This window comes from Gorilla gorilla, chromosome 23, assembly GCF_029281585.2.
Source record: "Gorilla gorilla gorilla isolate KB3781 chromosome 23, NHGRI_mGorGor1-v2.1_pri, whole genome shotgun sequence".
Classification (NCBI taxonomy): Eukaryota; Metazoa; Chordata; class Mammalia; order Primates; family Hominidae; genus Gorilla; species Gorilla gorilla.
The window spans coordinates 26,658,991-26,680,241 of NC_086018.1; the positions used below are offsets into that span (position 1 = coordinate 26,658,991).

General features: G+C 36.7%; 1 protein-coding gene across 4 annotated transcripts in view; it reads right to left on the reverse strand.

Annotated features, from left to right (window-relative positions):
* The window catches only part of TTC28 (tetratricopeptide repeat domain 28), a 718,078-nt gene that overhangs the window by 665,352 nt on the left and 31,475 nt on the right, over positions 1-21,251 (reverse strand). For all 4 annotated transcript variants that reach the window (XM_055374084.2, XM_019018517.4, XM_055374083.2 and 1 more), the window contains exon 2: positions 8,470-8,748. In XM_055374084.2, coding sequence (XP_055230059.1) covers positions 8,470-8,748 — 279 coding nt within the window. The remainder of the gene's footprint in view (positions 1-8,469; positions 8,749-21,251) is intronic.

The window sequence follows — 21,251 nt, forward strand, 5'->3', positions numbered from 1 at the left end:
TCAGTTCTACAAGGATAGACTAAATGGCTGGTATCACTGCTTACAAAAGTGTCTTCAACATTATTGAGCTTATGTTGAGAAATAAAGTTTGTACCTTTTGTGTTTATTTTTTAATTCCAATTTTCCACAAACTTTTTGAAGACTCCTCCTAAAGGAAGAAATGTGACCACTGGAGCAGAATCTTGACTATCAATCCAACTGACAACACTGAGCAACAAAAGGTTTTGAACAAGAACAATGTTACAATAAAAGGTTATCACAACAAAGTAAGAATGAAACTATAAGAACCTGAACTATAATACTGGCTCTGTTAGGTTGGTGCTAATAGAAACAAACTGTGTAAGATATATATGAAATACATTTAAGAAAAAACGCAGGGCCCCATGGCTCATGACTATAATCCCAGCACTTCAGGAGGCCAAGGCAGAAGAATCATCTGAGCCCAGGAGTTTGAGACCAGCCTGGGCAACACAGCAAGACCCTACCACTAAAAAAAAATAATAATAATAAAAAAATAAAAAGTTTAAAAAAAATAGCTAGGTATGATGGCACATGCCTGTAGTCCCAGCTACTCAGGAGGCTGAGGCAGGGGGATCACCTGAGCCCAGGAGTTCAAAACTGTAGTGAGTCATGATGGCACTGCTGCACTCCAGCCTGGGTGACAGAGCGAGACTGTCTCTTAAAAAAAAAAAGAAAAGAAAAGAAAAAGAAAAAGAGTATGAAGGAATTATTTACCAATTTGATGCAGAGAATGAAAATGAAATAAGATAAATATCTTAAATGTATGAGACTAGCTAAATGGAAGAAATGAACCTAGTGGGAGAACTCAAAACATCAAGAGAATCATTAAATCACTGAAAATATATCACTTTTACTTCCAGTAGAGACTGGCTAGGCGAGATCCTGCTGGACTCACCCCAACCCAGAAAACAACTGTAAAGTCTAGACATAATATTTTAAAAAGCTACCTGAAAGTACTAACGAGTGAAGAGAAGCAGGCAGATTTTGGAGGAAGAGAGCTGTAAAGTGAGTCCCCATTTTCAAGGTGCAAGGGTCAGGTACTGTAAGAATGGTAAGCAAGGGTACAGAAATACTGGTAGAAAAATAGTTTTTCTGGCCTGAGGAACTAGAACACTGAAGGTCAGAAAACCACAGCCTTTGGCCAAGGGGGAAGGGAATTCCAGAAAGAAAAGAATCAGAAAAGAAAGACTCAAATTCTGTCTACTCACATCTTTGGCTAACCGCTGAGTCACACATGTACGGAACAAATTTCAAAGCAGTTCAACAAAACACAAAATATTTGAACTGAGACCAGAGCTTCCACTTAAGAAACAGAGTTTGCAGTTCTAGTCTAACCAAGATAATTACCTGTCAAATATCAACAATTGAAAACTTTCTCAAAAGAAAAAAAAAATCAACTCTAGAAAGTATTCAAATAAACCAATAAATAGCATGAAAAGAATATCAGAGGGACAAAAACAGAAAGGACAAATTAAAAAGGAATAATACAATGGTAGACGCAAAGTTAAAAGCAATAATTGCATTAAAAATAAATGAAGAAAAAATCCAATTTTGGCAGAAATTGACAAGCTTGATTTAAAAAGCAAGACACAACTATATGTTGTCCAAAAGAGATGAATGTTAAATGTAAAGGCACAGACAAGTTGAAAATATATAAACAGAAGAAAATATATAACGCAAAGAGTAAGTAGAAGGCTGGAACATCTATATTAATATCAGACAAAATAGATTTTTTTTTTTTTGAGACAGAGTCTTGCTCTGTCTCCCAGGCTGGAGTGCAATGGCACAATCTCGGCTCACTGCAACTTCTGCCTCCCGGGTTCAAGCGATTCTCCTGCCTCAGTCTCCCTAGTAGCTGAGATTACAGGCGCCTGCCACCACACCGAGCTAATTTTTGTATTTTTTAGTAGAGATGGGGTTTTGCCATGTTGGCCAGGCTGGTCTCGAACTCCTAACCTCAGGTGATCCACCCACCTCAGCCTCCCAAAGTGCTGGGATTACAGGCGTGAGCCACCATGCCCGGCCCAAAATAGATATTTTTTAAGAGACATGATCTCACTATGTTGCCCAGGCTAGACTCCTCAGCTCAAAGAATCCTCCTGCCTCAGCCTTCCAAGGAGCTGGGACTACAGGCATGCACCACCACACCCAGGTCAGACAAAATAGTTTATAATACAAAATTTACTATCACAGATAAAGAGATACATTGCATAACGGTAAAAGGATCAATTTATCAAGAAGATATAATAATGTTATGTGTATATGTTAATAAGAGAGCTTCAATGTATATGAAGCAAAACTTGACAATATTAAAGGGATAAATAGCCAATTCCAAAATCTTAGTTCAAGATTTTAACTTCTTCATTCCAACAATGAAGACAAATAGAATAACAAGACAAAAAAGTCAGCAAAGACACAGAAGATATGAGCAACAAGATTAAGCATCTGGACTTCATTGATATCTATGGAACTACACCTCAAAACTACAGAATACATGTTCTTTCCAAGTGTTCATGGTATATTTCCCAGGATAAACCACATGCAAGGCCATAAAACAAACCTCAGAAAATTTAAAAGCATTAATATTATAAAGAGTATGTTATTTGACTACAATGAAAGTAAATTAGAAATCAACAATAAGATAACTAAGAAAACACAAATATTTGGAAATTAAACAACAAACTTCTAAATAATCCATGGATCAATAATGTGTTTACAAGGAAAATTGGAAAATATGGAACTGAATAATAATTAAAATACATGTCAAAATTTGTAAGATGCAGCAAAAACAGTGCTTAAAGAGAAATATTCAGCTATAAATGCTCATATTTAAAAAAAAAGAAAGATCTAAAGTCAATGGCCTATGTTCTCTTCTTAAGAAATGAAAACAAAGAGCAAAGTAAATGCAAAAAAAAAGTAGAAAAAAGGAAATAATAAACAGCAGACATCAGTGAAAGATAAAATGCACTACAATATAGAAAATCAATGAGACTAATAACTCATTGTCTAGGAAGATGAATAGAATTGATAAATCTCTAGGTAGACTGACCAGAAAACGGCAGATTAACAATATCAAGAATGCATGCTGGCTAACATGGTGAAACCCTGTCTCTACTAAAAATACAAAAAATTAGCCAGGCGTGGTGGCAGGTGCCTGTAGCCCCAGCTACTCAGGAGGCTGAGGCAGGAGAATGGCGTGAACCCGGGAGGCAGAGCTTGCAGTGAGCTGACATCACACCACTGCACTCCAGACTGGGCAACAGAGCAAGACTCTGTCAAAAAAAAAAAATCAAGAATGATAAAATGAACATCACTATGGATTCTTCAGATATTAAAAAGGATAATAAAGGAATATTAACAACTTTATCCCAATAAAGTTGACAACCTAGATTAAATGAAAAGTTACTTGAAAGAAACAATTACCAAAACTGATCTAAAAAGAATTAGAAAATTTGAATAGCCCTACATCAATCAAAGAAATTGAATTCATAATTAAAACCTTCCAACAAAGAAAAGTACAGATAAAGATAAATATGGCTTGACTGGTGAATTCTATCCAATACTTAAGGAAGAAATAATGCCAATCCTACACAAACTCTTTCAGAAAATACAGACAGAATACTTTACAACTCATTACATAAGGACAGAATCACTTCGATACCAAAACCAAACAAATACCTCATGAGAAAAAAAAAGGCTACAGATCAGTATCTCTCTTAAACATAGATGCAAAAATTCTTCACAAAATTTTAGCAAAGCATTTCCAACAATATATAAAAAGAATAATACATAGTGACTACCTGGAATTTACCCCCATTAAAACCAAAGTTGATTTAGTTGATTTAATATCCCCAAATAAATCAATTTAATTTACCATATTAACAGCTAGCTAAAAAAATTATAATTTCAATAGATGAAGAAAAAATAGACAAAATTTGATACCCACTCATAATAGAAATTAAAGGGAATATCCTCCACCTGATTAAGGACATCATGCTCAACAATGTGAAGCTCAATGCTTTCCCACAAAGATCAGGAATGAGTAAAGGAAGTTCACTCCCATGACTTCTAGTCAACATTGTACCGGATATGCTAACCAGCGCAATAGAGCAAAAAGTGAAGAAAAAGAAAAAGAAAGAAAAGGCATACACAAAAGAAAGGAAGAAGCAGAATTGTGATTACCTGCAGACATTATCATGTGCATAGAAAATCCCAAGGAATCTGCAAAAATCCTACTAGAAATTAAAAGCAAATTTAACAGGGTCACATGACACAAAGTACAGAAAATACATTGTATTTCTATAGATTCTCAATAGAAAGTTAGAAAATAAAGTTATTCCATTTATAATAGTATCAAAAGCCAAAATACTTAGAAATAAATTTAACAAAAGACATGCAAGACCTGAACACTGAAAACTACAAAAAGTTGCAAAGGTAATAAAAGAAGGCCTAAGTAAATGGAGGAATACACCATGTTCATGGATTCAAAGACTCAATAACATTAAGATGGCATTTCTCTCCAAACTGGTCTAATTCAGTGTAAGCCCATTAATTTCCAGAAAGGTTTTTTGAAGAAATTGATAAGCTGATTCTACAACTTATATAAAAATGCAAAAATATAGAATAGCCAAAACAACTTAGAAAAAAAAAAGAACAAGGTTGGAAGACTTACAATACCTAATAATCAGACTTACCATACATCTATAGTAATTAAGGCATTATGGTTAAGGCATTGAGATATATACACAGAAATCAGTGAAATAGAGAATCTAGTAATAACTCCATACTTATATGGTCAAATGGTTTGTGACAAAGGTGCCAGGATAATTCAATGTGGAAAGGATAATCTTTAAAACAAATGTTGCTGGATTATGGTTATCATTATCTGGAAAAAAAGTTAACTTTGACTCTTATCTCACACAATACTAAAAATTAACTCAAAATAAATCATAGGCCTAAAGGCAAAAAACATAAAAATTCTAGAAGAAAATCTTTGTAACCTTGGCGAAGACAAAGGTTTCTTAAATAGGACATAAAAAGAAGAAACATAAAGATAAATCAAAGAAAAAACATCTAGCATGCAGTTGGAGATAAGGTACCCACAGACTGAACTCACTGCTTGTGTGGGTTCCCATAGTGCTTTGTTCATACCTCTTTTACAGCCCGTATCACATCAAAATCATTTTCTCATTTAGATAAAACAGACATGTATAAAAAATTCTCCATCTAGTCTCTGGAGCCTTTGAATCTTTACATAAAAAATTAATACTTATGGAGAGAGACAGAAATTGGAAGGTAGCTTTTCACACATCAGACTAGACAAAAATATTTCAGATAAAGACTTTAGAAAAGCAAAGCATTATAATAAAAAGCCAGAGTAGAAAAGCAAAAATTAAAAGAAAAAGGAATTGACAAAATTTCACCAGATATACATTTATAACAAGAAAATGTAAGTGAATCTTCTTTTACCTAATGAGTATATGCCTAGAAAAATAAGTATAAAATCAAGTTTTTATAAAAGGAAACATCCTTTTGCAGTACTGAACATTTCCTTATAAATTAATTTTATTATCATACTACCTCAAAAGAACCTTTTGTGATTTCAATTTTGAACTCTATATTTTAAATACTTTAAATGTTCCTAAATTAGGTTTGCTTAAAGCCAAATATAGAACTAAAATATTAATGTAAAATGGACTATACAATAACTTCACTTACTGTGAAGAGAAAAAATCAGAAACCAATAATATAAATTATCCTAAAAGGGTGATTTTTTTTTTGTCTATAATAATAAAAGTACACTTTTTAAAAGCCATTTTTGGGGTGTAGAAGTCACAAGAAATGCCAGGAGAAGTAGAAATGATAAAGAAAAATGAAAAAGATAAAAGTTTAAAGGTGTTTACAAATATAGGAAAAACACAAGTGGATCAAAAAAGGACAAGAATTGATACTTAATTTGAAAATTAAGCTCTCCAAATTTATAAGGCTCACTGCATCAATTACAGGTATAAAGAGAGAGACAAACAGAGGCAGATATATATGCAAAACCTTGCTAGAATAATCTACTAATTCAAACCTTCAGTAAAAATGTCACAATCATAGCTATTACTTACCAAACATCTACTATGTACAAGTTAAAAATTATCTCCAATCCTTAAGCAACAATCTTCCAAGATAGGTATTATTATTATTCCCATTTATCTTAACTTCAGAGAGGTTAAGAGATTACTCAAAACCATATTGTCATTAATGGAGGAACAGGAATGTGAACCTAGGTTTATGCTTTGAAAATAGCATTCTAGTTCGCAAATAGTATCACATACAATTTTTCTTTTTCTTTTTTTTTTGAGACTCTTCACTCTTGTTGCCCAGGCTGGAGTGCAGTGGGGCGATCTCAGCTCACTGCAACCTCTGCCTCTTGGGTTCAAGCAATTCTCCTGCCTCAACCTCCCGAGTAGCTGGGATTACAGGTGCCCGCCACCACGCCCAGCTAATTTTTGTGTTTTTAGTAGAGACGGGGTTTCACCACGTTGTCCAGGCTGGTCTCAAACTCCTGACCTCAGGTGATCCGCCCACCTCAGCCTCCCAAAATGCTGGGATTACAAGTGTGAAGCCACCGTGCCCAGCCCATATATAATTTTTCTCAACAATTTTTGTTTCATTTAGAATGATTATGGTTACAAAAGTAATCCTTTAGGGAATTACACAATAGTAAACCATTCACAAGGCAGCAGCAATACTAGAAATTCCATTAAATGAGGCCAAGAAGATCTATCAGAGTCAAAGGATAAAGTACTATGACTTTTATTATTATTATTTGAGACAGGGTCTCATCCTGTTGCGCAGGCCAGAGTGCAGTGATGCAATCATGGCTCACTGCAGCCTCTACCTCCCGGGCTCAAGCAATCCTCTCACCTCAGCCTCCCAAGTAGCTGGGGATATAGGTGAGTGCCACCATACCTGGCTAATTTTTGTATTTTTTGTAGAGACTATGTTGCCTAGTCTGGCCTCAAACTTGTGGGCTCAAGGGATCCTCCCACCTCAGCCTCCCAAAGTGCTCAGATTATAGGCATGAGCCACCATGCCCAGCCCTTCAGCATATTATTAATAAGACATTAGGAAACTATTTTAAATCTCTAGGAAATATCCATTAACCTTTGTTAATGGGATGAAATGGTTTTGTGGTTCTATAGAAAATATCTCAAATACTTCAATCACATCTCTTTTTATTGTATGTATTTAAGGTATACAACATGATATTTTTGTTTACTTACATGAAGTGAAGTAATTATTGTAGTCGAATTAATATATTCATCGTCTCACACAGTAACCCTTTTTGTGTGTGTTTGTGTCATAAGAGAACCTAAAATCTACTCTTAGCAATTATCCCTAATACAATACAATATTATTAACTATAGTCCTCATGTGGTGCATTAGATCTCTAGAATTATTCATCCTATATATCTGCAACTTCATATCCTTGGATCTACATTCTCCCATTTCATCCCTCTCCTATCCCCCACCCTGTATGCTTCAGGAGCATCTTAAGAAATTGTTTCTGCTGGGCAAGGTGGCTCACACTTGTAATCCCAGCACTTTGGGAGGCCGAGGCAGGCAGATTGCTTGAGCTCAGGAGTTCGAGACCAGCCTGGGCAACATGGTGAAACCCTCTTTCTATAAAAAATACAAAAATTAGCCGGGCATGATGGCACATACCTGTAGTCCCAGCTACTCAGGAGGCAGAGGTTGCAGTGAGTCAAGATTGCACCACTGCACTCCAGCCTTGGTGACAGACTAAGACCTTGTCTCGGAAAGAAAAAAGGAAAAAGGAAAAAAGAAAAGGAAAGGAAAGGAAAAGAAAGAAAAGGAAAAGAAAGGAATTGTTTCTAAAAGAAACTAGGGGTTAGGTTAGGAGTATGCACACTGAAAATAAAGTATATATAATAAAAAACAAAGATAGTAACTTAAGGGGACTATTCAAGGGACTACAGATAATTACAATGCTTTATTAGAAAAAACGGAAATTTCCCTGATTAAATACCATTCTGAAAATAAACAGTCATTGACAGAAAATAAAATTAATTATTTTAAATTGAAGGAAAGAAACATCATCATACTTCATCTAAAATATTCATTCAAAAAGAGATGTTCCAAAACCTATATAAAGAACTAGAATGTATCTTACTTATCAAGCGGCACAGAGAAAAAAAAATTTAAATCTCACACATACAGGAAAAGAATTAAACTTGCACATGGAAAGCACGCTACAAAAAAACAAAGGAAGCTTTTCGCTAGTGTACCAGCTCAAGGAAGTCATTTTATATTTTGCTGAAGTACAGATTATTAAAATATTAGTAAGTACACTAAATCAACAAAATATTACATTAAAGTAAGAAGCCAGCACAAAAGATTCTATGAAAATAAATCTTCATAGGTAAAAATTTCTACCTTTGGCCATTTGGGATTGAGAAGTCGAGCTTTGATTGCATCATCCAGTGCTTTGTCATACTGCTGGATTTTCATGTAGGCTGCAGATCTATTGCTGTATAAGATGCAGTTCTGAGGGTCAACAGCCAGGGCTTCATTATACAGAACAATAGCTGTGTGGAAATCTCCATCATGACAGGCCTGATTACTCTGACGAACTTTCTCAACAAATTCAGCTTTGCTCAGTACCGGTCCATCAGGACTTCTCTGGCCAATAGTGTCAGCACCAAAGAGAGGAATCTACAAACAAAGAAACTTTATCAGAAAAAGTTCAGATAATCCAGATGGGTTCCCCATCTGCTAAGATTTGAATGTCTGTCCCCTCCAGTTGCACATTAAAATGTGATCCCCAGTATTGGAGGTGGGGCCTAATGGGAGGTGTTTAGGTCATAGGAGTAAATCCCTCATGAATAGATTAATGCCCTCCCTTGGGGGTGAGGGAATTCTTACTCTATTATTTCCAGTGAGAGCCGGTTGTTAAGAGACCTGCCACTAGCCCCTCTCTCTCTCTTGCTTCCTCTCACTTTGTGATCTCTGCATGCACAAGCCAGCTCCCCTTTGCCTTCTGCCATGAGTGGAAGCAGCTTAATGCCCTCACCAGATACAGATGCCTAATCCTGAACTTTCCAATCATCAAAATCATAAGCCAAATAACCCTTTTTTATTTATAGATTACTCAGCCTCAGGTATTTATTTTTTACTCTTATTTTTTTTCAGATGAGGTCTCACTCTGTAACCCAGGCTAGAGTGTAGTGGCACAAGTCACTGCACTGTTGAGGTTCACTGCAGCCTCAACCTCCAGGCACAAGCAATCTTCTTGCCTCAGCCTTTTGAGTAGTTGGAAGCAGAGGCACATGCCACGGCATGCAGCTAATTTTTTTTGGTTTTTTTGTTGTTGTTGTTTTTGTAGAGACAGGATTTCACTATGTTGCCCAGGTTGATTTTGAACTACTAGCCTCAAGAGATCTTTCCACTTCAGCCTCCCAAAATGCTGGGATTACAGGCATGAGTTGCTGCACCTGGCCAAATATTCCTTTATAGCCACACAAAACAGACTAAGACATCATCTGAACCTCAATAAACACAAACATTCTTCATGATCTGCTCTACATTATATTTAACTTTTGTGCCCTGGAAGACAATAATCTTCTCTCAAAGCAGCCAACAAAGGGCCTTGCATGCATATGTGTATATGTATGTTTAATAGTTACATACATGTATATTTGTATTTGTATTTGTTGAATGAATAAATGCAAAAGAGTACTCAGGTTTTTCCTTGGCAATTTAAAGTTATATACTATGGAAAAAATAAAATACAAACATATATGGACACTATAATCTCAACTATGTTAAGACAATTGCACTTAAAATAATGCTGAAAAGCCAGGAACAGTGGCATGCACCTGTAGTCCCAGCTACTCAAGATGCTGAAGCAGGAGGATCACTTTAGCCCAGGAATTTAATACTATAGTGTGCTACAACTGAACCTGTGAATAGCCATTGCACTCCAGTCTGGACAACATAGTGAGACTCCATCTCTAAAAATAAATAAATAAGTAATGAGAGAACAAAATCAAAATATTAATCATACTAAATTATCTCCAGAAAGGTTGTGGAGCATTTTAATTTTCTTAAACTTATGCAAGTTTTAAAATAAAAAATAAGGTTTAAAAAATGTTTTCATGTACCAATGAATCTTTTTGGACTGGCAAATTTGGTGACTATAATTTGGCTACTACCATGAAATTTCAAAGACAAACACCAGTTTTTGAAGACTAGCAAAAACTATTCAGCTGTAACTATATTCTGGCAATTTAAAATCTGTTTTTGATGTTGATTTTTCAAAATTACTAAGTTTTCTATAATTTTATAGCAGCAGTGCAGTGACCTTAAAATCAAAGGAAGCAAACGTGTCAAGTGTTTTTGTTTGTTTGTTTTTGTGGGGTTTTTTGAGACAGGGTCTTGCTCTGTCACCCAGGCTGGAGTGCAGTGGTGTGATCAGAGCTCACTGCAGCCTCAAACCTTCTGGACTCAAGCAGTCTTCCCACCTCAGCCTCCCAAGTTGCTGGAACCTCAGGCATGCACCACCCCGCCTGGCTAATTTTTTTATTATTTTGTAGAGACAAAGTCTCCTCATGTTGCCAAGGCTGGTCTCAAACTCCTGGGTCCAGGCAATCCTCCCGCCTTGGCTTCCCAAACTGCTGGGACTACAGATGTGAACCACAGCACCCAGCCTGTTACTCATTTTTAAAACATAAAAATTACGAACTGTAGAGTACAAAGGGAAGAAATTTAACACAGTAGTATCAAGGACAGCCATTTTATACTTCTAAGCAAGCTTGCCCTAAGTGAAATTAAAACAAAAAGTATTTTTTTCCCTATGTCTTCCTTTAAGATCAAGTCCAGTACCTCCATTCAGAAGAGGATGCATCTGATTTGATGCAATAGGCCAACATATACAAAGAAATAGACTCCTCAAAGAAGTATTTTTATTAAAAAAAGAAAAAATTCCCCAAAGAAAGGAAGAAAGGCAGATCTAATCACACATATGAGCGACTGTTCTTCGTCTGCTCACACGGATATTATATCCTGATTTCCAGGACAATTCAAAACATTAAAGGATTCTGTAAGTTTCAAATATCAGTGTCCAAGTTATATTCAACTTTTTTTTTTTTTTTTTTTTTTTTTTTTTTTTTTTTTTTTTTTTAGGAGAAGTTTCACTCTTGTTGCCCAGGCTGGAGTGCAATGGCGTGATCTCGACTCATTGCAACCTCTGCAACCTCTGCCTCCCAGGTTCAAGCAACTCTCCTGCCTCAGCCTCCCGAGTAGCTGGGATTACAGGCATGCACCAATATTCAACTTTCACATACTGGAAGTGGCCAACCAATAATGCACTTAAAGGTTTTTTTAAAAATTATGATCATGAAACATATTGCTTGAAAGTAAATGGACTATGTAACATTTACCAAACAACCAGAATTTTCAGTCCTTGTTTTTAATTATTACAATATGTAAGACTGATTTCATTTTGGAAAATATGATCATCATGGTTCTGCTTAAGGTCAATACTACCATAAGTTATAGAAACAAATTCTGTATCTGAAAATTCAGGGGCATGACATAAAAATAGCAAGTAAAGACTTTTAAAGTAAGATAAATTGTTAGGTTCATAAGTAGCCTGTAAGTTATTTAAAAAAAAAAAAGGAGAAGAAGAAGAATCCTACTATTACAGTATTCCCTACTTCTCATAAAGAATTGCAGAGTAGGCTGGGCTCAGTGGTTCATGCCTGTAATCCCAGCATACTGGGAGACTAAGATGGGAAGACTGCTTGAGCCCAGGAGTTTGAGACCAGCCTGGCAACATAGCAAGACCCTGTCTCTATTTTAGAAAAAAAAAAAAATTATTTAAAAAATTTGCAAGGTAGGGCACCGTGGCTCACACCTGTAATCCCAGCACTTTGGGAGGCCAAGGCGGGCGGATCACCTGAGGTCAGGAATTTGAGATCAGGCTGGCCAACATGATGAAACCTCATCTCTACTAAATATACAAAAATTAGCCAGGCGTGGTGGCGGGTGCCTATAATCCCAGCTACTCAGGAGGCTGAGGTAGGAGAATTGCTTGAACCCGAGAGGCAGAGGTTGCAGTGAGCCAAAATTGCACCACTGCACTCCAGTCCGGGCAACAAGAACAAGACTCTGTCTCAAAAAAAAAAAAAAAAGAAAAAGAAAAAGAAAAAAAATTTTTTTTTTCAAAAAGAATTGCAGAGTAAGCCAGGTACAATAGCTCATGCCTGTAATCCCACACTTTGGGAGGCAAAGGTGGGTGGACTGTTTGAGCCCAGGAGTTCAAGACCAGCCTGGGCAACAAAGCAAGACCCTGTCTCTACAAAAAAGACAAAAAAATAGCTGAGTGGGTGACACGCACCTGTATTCCCAGCTACTTGGGAGACTGGAGAGGGAGGACTGCTTGAGCCTAGGGGGTCAGGGCTGCAGTGAGCTGTGATCGTGCCACTTGCACTTCAGCCTGGACAACAAGCAAGACCCTGTCTCAGAAAGAAAATAATGGCAGAGTAATAATTTTGGTTCAATGCCAACACAGATAAGAATCAAATTAAGAAGAGAAATCATCTTCATTCTATTACCTCCATGTACAGTAATATAAAGTAACATTTCCCAAAATATATTCTAAGGAAACCTTAGGTCCTCAGGAGACAAGGATGAACAACGTTAAATAAATCTCTTCTTTAGTGAAATATCTCTCACAGATCTTATTTTGCACACTGTGAATCTGAGAGGGGGAAATACCATACATTATAAGATCAAATCACCTTTATAGTGAAGGATCTGGCAAGTCCAGAAATTGCTTGAAACACTGATGTAAACCATTACTAAGGCCTCCAAGAGCAAAGAAAATACCATGGATGAGTCAATACTAGTGCAGAAAGATTCTAAATACTAGAGGAGAACTCTAGTATTTAGAGTTAGTAGTAGTTAACCAAATGTTCACAAAACACCATCAAATGTTCACAAATTTAAAAGAAAAATGCCCTGTAGTAAGTGCTCACAGAAGCTTCTAATTTGTCAAAATATATCTGTGTCTACTCAGCTGGATACTGTGTGGTTGTTAGAAAGCTAAGAAACAGAAATTTCTGGCCGGGAGTGGTGGCTCACGCCTGTAATCCCAGCACACTGGGAGGCCGAGGCAGGCAGATCATGAGGTCAAGAGATTGAGACCATTCTGGCCAACATGATAAAACCCCGTCTCTATTAAAAATACGAAAATTAGCTGGGCGTGGTGGCACGAGCCTGTAGTCTCAGCTACTCGGGAGGCTGAGGCAGGAGAATTGCTTGAACCTGGGAATCGGAGGTTGCAGCGAAAGATCGCCCCACTGCACTCCAGCCTGGCGACTAAGCGAGACTCCATCTCAAAAAAAAAAAAAAAAAAGAAACGGAAATTTCTATGTATGGCTAAAAAGAATAAACATAACTTCCCAAGTCCTTTTCTTTTTTTTCTTTTTTTTTTTTTGAGATGGAGTCTCACTCTGTTGCCCTGGCTGGAGGGCAGCGGAGTGATCTTGGCTCACTGCAACCTTCGCCTCCAGGTTCTAGCGCTTCTCCTGCCTTGGCCTCCTGAGTAGCTGGGATTACAGGTGTGCACCACCACATCCAGCCAATTTTTGTATTTTTAGTAGAGATACAGTTTTGCCATGTTGGCCAGGCTGGTCTCGAACTCCTGACCTCAAGTGATCCACCCACCCTGGCCTCCCAAAGTGCTGGGATTACAGGCATGAGCTGCCACGCCCGGCCCCAAGTCCTTTTCTATCTTATCTGCAATTGATAAACTTCACAGAGAAAAAAGACCTTTGCATGTATTTCTCAGATTATATATATGTTGTACTTAAAATAACCAGCCATATTAAATTCAGGAACTAATTTAATGAGTTAGAATAGTACTCCATAAGGGCTGGGCACGGTGGCTCACGCCTGTAATCCAACACTTTGGGAGGCTGAGGCGGGCGGATCACGAGGTCAGGAGATCGAGACCATCCTGGCTAACACGGTGAAACCCCATCTCTACTAAAAATACAAAAAATTAGCCAGGCATGGTGGCGGGCACCTGTAGTCCCAGCTAGTCGGGAGGCTGAGGCAGGAGAATGGCGTGAACCCGGGAGGTGGAGGTTGCAGTGAGCCGAGATTGCACCACTGCACTCCAGCCTGGGCGACAGAGCAAGACTCCATCTCAAAAAAACAAAACAAGGCAAAACAAAACAGAATAGTACTCCTTAAGGAGATAATGAAAAATAAAATGTTTAATTACTCATTTACTTAGATTAACCATTATTTATTCCCTCATGAGTTCCAAAATAGAGAAAAATATTTTGACTGAATTTCATATACATATAGCGTATGGATGTCAACATATATTAACATTGCTGATATTTTCCTCTGATCCTCTGACAAATTCATCTTAAAAGGGTAGAGGGAGTGTCAGTAACATGTGAGCCAAATGGACTCAATATATGCAGCCACATATAATTACTATATACATAGTATAATTCCAGTCCTGTTATAAATTTTTCTAGCTTTATTGAGGTATAAATTGACCAATAAAGTCGTATATATAGAAGATATATAATGTGATGTTTTGATATATGTATGCATTGTGAAATGACTACCACAATCAAGCTAATTAACATATCCATCACCTCACAGAGCTATCTTTTGTGTGTACATGGTGAAAATACTTAAGATCTACTCTCTTAGCAAATTTCAAGTATATATTAACTACAGTCACCACGCTGTATACTAGGTCTCCAGAACTTATTTATCTTATAGCTGAAGATTTGTACCCCTTAACCAATGTCACCCCATTTCTCACACCCTTGTCCCCTGATAACCACCCTTCTACTCTGTTTTTATGAATTCAACATTTTTAGATCCTACATATAAGTTAGATCATACAGTATTTGTCTTTCTGTGTCTGGCTCATTTCCTTTAGCATGACATCTCTAGGTTCATCCATATTGTTGCAAATGTCAGGATTTCCCTTTTTTTTTTTTTTTTTTAGCTCTGTTGCCCAGGCTGGAGGGCAGTGGCACAATCTTGGCTCACTGCAAGCTCTGCTTCCTGGGTTCATGCTATTCTCCTGCCTCAGCCTCCCAAGTAGCTGGGACTACAGGTGCCCACCACCATGTCCAGCTAATTTTTTGTATTTTTAGTAGAGACGGGGTTTCACTGTGTTAGCCAGGATGGTCTCGATCTCCCGACCTCAGGTGATCCACCTGACTCGGCCTCCCAAAGTGCTGGGATTACAGGCTGGATTTCCTTAAGGTTGAATAATATTGTATTTTGTACATGTGCATTTTTTTTATTCATTCATCCATCAATGGACACTTAGGTTGTTTCTATATCTTGGTCATTGTGAATAATGCTGTATACATGGAAGTGCAGATATCTCTTCAAGATAGTAATTTTATTTCCTTCGGAGACATATCCAGAAGTGGGATTGCTGGATCCTATGGTAGTGATGTTGAGCAGCTTTTCATACCCCTGTTAGCAGTTTGTAGGTCTTCTTTGTACAAATTATATTCAGGTATTTCGCTCATTTTAAAAATCAGGTTATTTATTTATTTGCTATAGAGTTGTATGAGTTCCTTATATATTTTGGATATTAACCCTTATCAGGCATATGATTTGCAAATATTTTATCCCACCCCATAGGTTACTTTTTCATCTTTGTTGACTGTTTCCTTTTTTGTGGAAAAATTTTTAGTTTGATGTAGTCCCATCAGCTTTTTTTGCCTAGTTTTTTGGTGTCACATCCAAAAAATCATTGCCAAGACCAATATTAAGAACTTTTTCCCCCATGTTTTCTTCTAGGAGTTTTAGAGTTTCAGGTCTTCAGTTTTTTTTTGTTTTTTTTTTTTTTTTTGAGACGGAGTCTTGCTCTGTCGCCCAGGCTGGAGTGCAGTGGAGCAATCTCCAGTCACTGCAAGCTCTGCCTCCCGGGTTCATCCCATTCTCCTGCCTCAGCCTCCCAAGTAGCTGGGAACACAGGCACCCGCCACCATGCCAGGCTAATTTTTTTTGTATTTTTAGTAGAGACGGGGTTTCACCGTGTTAGCCAGGAGGGTCTCGATCTCCCGACCCCAGGTGATCCGCCTGCCTCAGCCTCCCAAAGTGCTGGGATTATAGGCGTGAGCCACCGCACCCAGCCACGTTTAAGTATTTAATCTATTTTGAGTTTATTTTTATGTGTGGTGTAGGTTAACGATCCAATTACACTTTATGGCATGTGATAGCCAGTTTTCCCAGGACCATATATGTTGGAAACTATCCTTTCCGCATTGTGTATCAGCTTAAAATAGACTGCTATAACTATGTTTTATGTAAGCATCAAGGTAACCACAAAGCAAATACCTATAGCAGATACACAAAAGATAAAGGAACCAAAGCATACTACAGAAAATCATCAAATCAGCAAGGAAGACAAAAAAGGAACGAAAGGTTTACACAACAGTCAGAAAACAATTGACAAAATGGCAATAGTAAGTCCTTACCTATCAATAATTACTTTAAGTGTAAATGGAGTAAGTTCTCCAATCAAAAAACAGAATGATTGAATGGATAAAAATTCAGGACACAATAAAATTTTTAAATTAAAAAAAAAAAAACAGGACCCAAAGAGATGCTGCTTACAAAAAACTATACGCTGCTTACAAAAGACTCACTTCAGCTTTAAGGATATGCACAGACTGAAAGTGAAGGGACAGAAAAGATATTCCACGCAAAATGGAAACCAAAAGAGAGCAGGAATAACTATACTTAGACAAAATAGACTTTAAGTCAAAATCTATTCACAACAGACAAAATAATTGTTTAATTATAAAAAGGTGAATTCATTAAGAGGGTATAATTATAAATACATATACACCCAAAATCACAGCACCTAAATATATGAAGCAAATATTAACAAATCTGAAGGGAGAAATAGACAGCAATACTGTGATAGTGGGAACTTCAATATGCAACTTTCAACAATGGACAGATCATCCAGACAGAAACCAGTACAGAATACATCAGACTTGAACTATACTTTAGACCAAATGGACCCAACAGAAATGTACAGAACATGCCATCCAACAGCAACAGAATATAAATTCTCCTATTATAAATTTTGATTATTCAAATGATATATAAAAAAACTTATCCCCTCTATATAAAAAATCACAGGTAATTCAAATAATTAAATATTTTGAAATAAAATTATAAAATATTAAAAGGAAAGAATCTTTTATTATGTAGAACTGAGTCCTAAGTACAACACATAAGCCACAAAACAGAATAGAAAAGACAGATAAATATGACAACATAAAAAATTTTAATGTCTGCATGGAAAATATGGATTAAGACCAAAAAGATTAGTAACAAATCGGTTAAAAAAATGCAACACATGATAAATGGCTAGTTTTCTTAGTATAGATAAAGCTCCTAAAAATCAGTAATAAAATGGACAAACAATTCAATGGAAAAAATGGACAAAGGACATACACCGACAAATCACAAAAAAAGGAACTCCATGTGGCTTTTAAACACGTTTTTTTAAATGTGTGACCTCAGTTATTTTAAAAGAAAATTAAAACTTAAAGACAATATTTTTTTTACCTCCCCTACTATCAGAAATTAAAAATTAGCAATACATTTTGTTGGTTAAGGGGGTAAGGAAAAAGTTAAACCCATACATTCATACATTATTGGTAGAAGGGGAGGTCTCGGTATATTGCCCAAGCAGGTCTCAAACTCCTAGGCTCAAGCTATCCTCCCACCTCTCACTACCTAAGAGTTGGGATTACAGGCCTGAGCCACCAAGCCTTGCCTGACACAATTTCTTACAGAACAATTTGGGAACATCTACAAAAATGTAAAAGTTGCATAACCTTTCAATTCTAGAAATTTTCTCCACTTCTGGTAATTTATCTTACAGATGCACTTACATGTGTAAACAAAATAACATATATTAATACAAGGATAGTCATAATAGCATCATTTGTATTAGCATGATGTTAGAAATAATTTAAATGTTAGACAACAGGAAAATGGATAAGCACAGGGCTTTGCAAGGCATAAATAAGTTTTATTAGATCCATGTAATTATTATAAATCCAGCCAAAAGAATAAGAAAGATTTTATACGCTGATATAGATAGAAAAAAAAATCAAAAGGCAGAAGAAATTGTATCAGTTTACACTTCTACCAACAATTTATGAGTGTAACTTTTTCCTTACCCCCTCTCCATTCACCAAGCTATTCTTACGCCTAGAGAGTAGGATCTTTTTCAAATTCACACAAACATGCCATATGGATGAGCAAAGGCATATGTTAGTTGTGTACTGATATGGTTTGGCTGTGTCCCCACCCAAGTCTCATCTTGAATTCCCATGTGTTGTGGGAGGGATTCCATGGGAGGTAACTGAATCATGGGAGCCAGTCTTTCCCATGCTGTTGTTGTGATAGTTAAGTCTCACAAGATCTGACGGTTTTAAAAATGGGAGTTTTTCTGCACAAGCTCTCTCTTTGCCTGCTGTCATCCATGTAAGATGTGACTTCCTCCTTGCTTTCCACCATGATTGTGAGGCCTCCACAGCCAGGTGAAACTGTGAGTCCAATTAAACCTCTTTCTTTTGTAAATTGCCCAGTTTCAGGTATGTCTTCATCAGCAGCATGAAAACGGACTAATACATGTATTTTGAAAGCAAACAAAATAGATGATAAGAGAAAATTTCACCAGAGAAATGACCATGTAACAAAGAATTCAATGTACAAGACTAAAATATATAATACACGAAATTAAGAACTGTGTGAATGGATTTAGCAAGATTTGATACAGCTAACAACAAGATTAATAAACTGGAAGACAAGAAACAGAAAAATCCTCAAAATGATGGCCAGGTGCAGTGGCTCAAGTCTGTAATCCCAGCAATTTTGGAGGCCAATGTGGGTAGATTGCTTGAGCCCAGGAATTCAGGACCAGCCTGGGGAACACGGCAAAACCCCACCTCTACTAAAAATACAAAAACTGAGGTGGGAGGATCACTTGAGCCTAAGGAGGTTTAGGCTGTGGTGAACCGTGATCACACCACTGCACTCCAGCCTGGGCAACAGAGCGAGACCCCATCTCAAAAAAAAAAGAAAAAGAAAATCCCCAAAATCAACTATAGAGGAGAAAAAAAGTAAAAGGGGAGGGGGGGAAAGATGAGCAATAAGAGACCTAAGTAATATACCCAAGAGGTCTGATACACATATAATTAGAATTTAAGAAGGGAGAGAAGGGAGTTAGAAACAATATTTGAATACCAATGACCAAGAATTTTCTAAAACTGATAAGAGACATCAACTCATAAAATATTGAACCCATAGCTTTCAGACTTTCATTCAACTCCAAGATACCACAAAGAAAATCACACCTACGTCTGTCATAGTCAAACTGTTAAAATAATAATAATAATAATAAACAGAGAAAATGTTAAAGCAGACAGAGGGAAATAAGACACATTACCTTGAAAGGAGCTACAAGCTGCATACTCAACAGAAATGACGGAAGCTGAAATAGCACCTAACATAAAATACTCAGAGAAAATACTCTTCAAAACTGAGAGTGAAACAGGAATATTCATACATTACTCATGGGAATATAAAATGGTACAACCACTGTGGAAATAGTACGGCAGGTCCTAGAAAAGATAAACATAGAGTTACTATATGATCCAGCAATTCTACTCTTAGGTATCTACCCAAATGAACTGAAAACCTGTCCATGGAAAAACTAGTACACAAATTTTCATAGCAGATTTATAATAGCCAAAAAGTGGAAACAACCAAAATATCCATTAATTAGTGAATAAACAAAATGTGGGAAAACCATACAATGGAATACTACTCAACCATAAAAAAGTAATGAATAGGCCAGGCACAGTGGCTCACATCTGTAATCTCAGAACTATGGGAGGCCGAGGTAGGTGGATCACGAGGTCAGGAGATCGAGACCATCCTGGCCAACATGGTAAGACCCCATCTCTACTAAAATGCAAACAATTAGCCGGGCGTGGTGGCGCGTGCCTGTAGTCCCAGCTACTCAGAAGGCTGAGGCAGGGGAATCACTTGAACCCAGGAAGTGGAAGTTGCAGTGAGCCGAGATCGCACCACTACACTCCAGCCTGGTGACAGAGCAAGACTCCGTCTCAAAAAAAAAAAAATAAAGAAATGAATAAAACACACATTACAACATGGATGAACCTTAAAAATATTATGTTAAGTGCAAGAAGCAAGTCACAAAAGGCCATATACTGTATGATTCAATTTATTAAATCTCCATAGTAGACAAATCCATTGATATGGAAAGCAGATTGGTGGTTGTCAGAGGATGGAAGGAGAGGAAAATGAGGATTGACTCTTAATGGCACCAGATTTCTTTTGAGAGTGAGGAAAATGTTCTAGAATTAGATAGTGGTATGGTTGAACAACCTTGTGAAAATACTAAAAACCACTGAATTGTATACTTTAAAATGGTGACTTTTATGGTGTGAATTGCATCTCAATTAAAGAAATGAAAACTGAGGGAATTAATAAATAGCAGGCCTACACTAAAAGAAATATTAAAGAAAATACTGAAAGAAAACCATCCCAGACAGAAGCAGAGGAATGCAGGAGGGAATGAATAATACTGGAAAGAGTAAATATATGAGTAAATATAAATGAACATCAGCTATACAAAATAATAAGTTTAAAAATTTATAACACAAAATGCAGGAGATAATAAATGGAGCTAAAGTTCTCTAAGAAAGTATTTCCCAAACCTTAGTGTACGTATAAATTACCCATTCTGATTCAATAGGTTTGGGACAGGGCTTGAGATTCTGCATTTAACAAGCTCTTGATGGCTTAGATGTTGCTCATCTATACATGACACCCATATCAAGGTTTTAAGTTTCTAGCAGAATCTGTTAAGTAGTAAAACTATTACTTTTATTAGACCATATTGAGTCAAGAATGCATGCTGTAATCACTAAGGAAATAACAGGAGTAAAAAACAAGTTAATTTAGAAAAATAAAATCATTTTTAAATTTGATTAATAAAAAAAAAAAAAAAACAAAGTAGGGGGAGGAAAGGGAACATTAAAACAAGTGGGTAATGTAAAAGTTAAACTCCTAAAAGAAAACAGGAAAAGTTTTGTGAACTTAGGTTA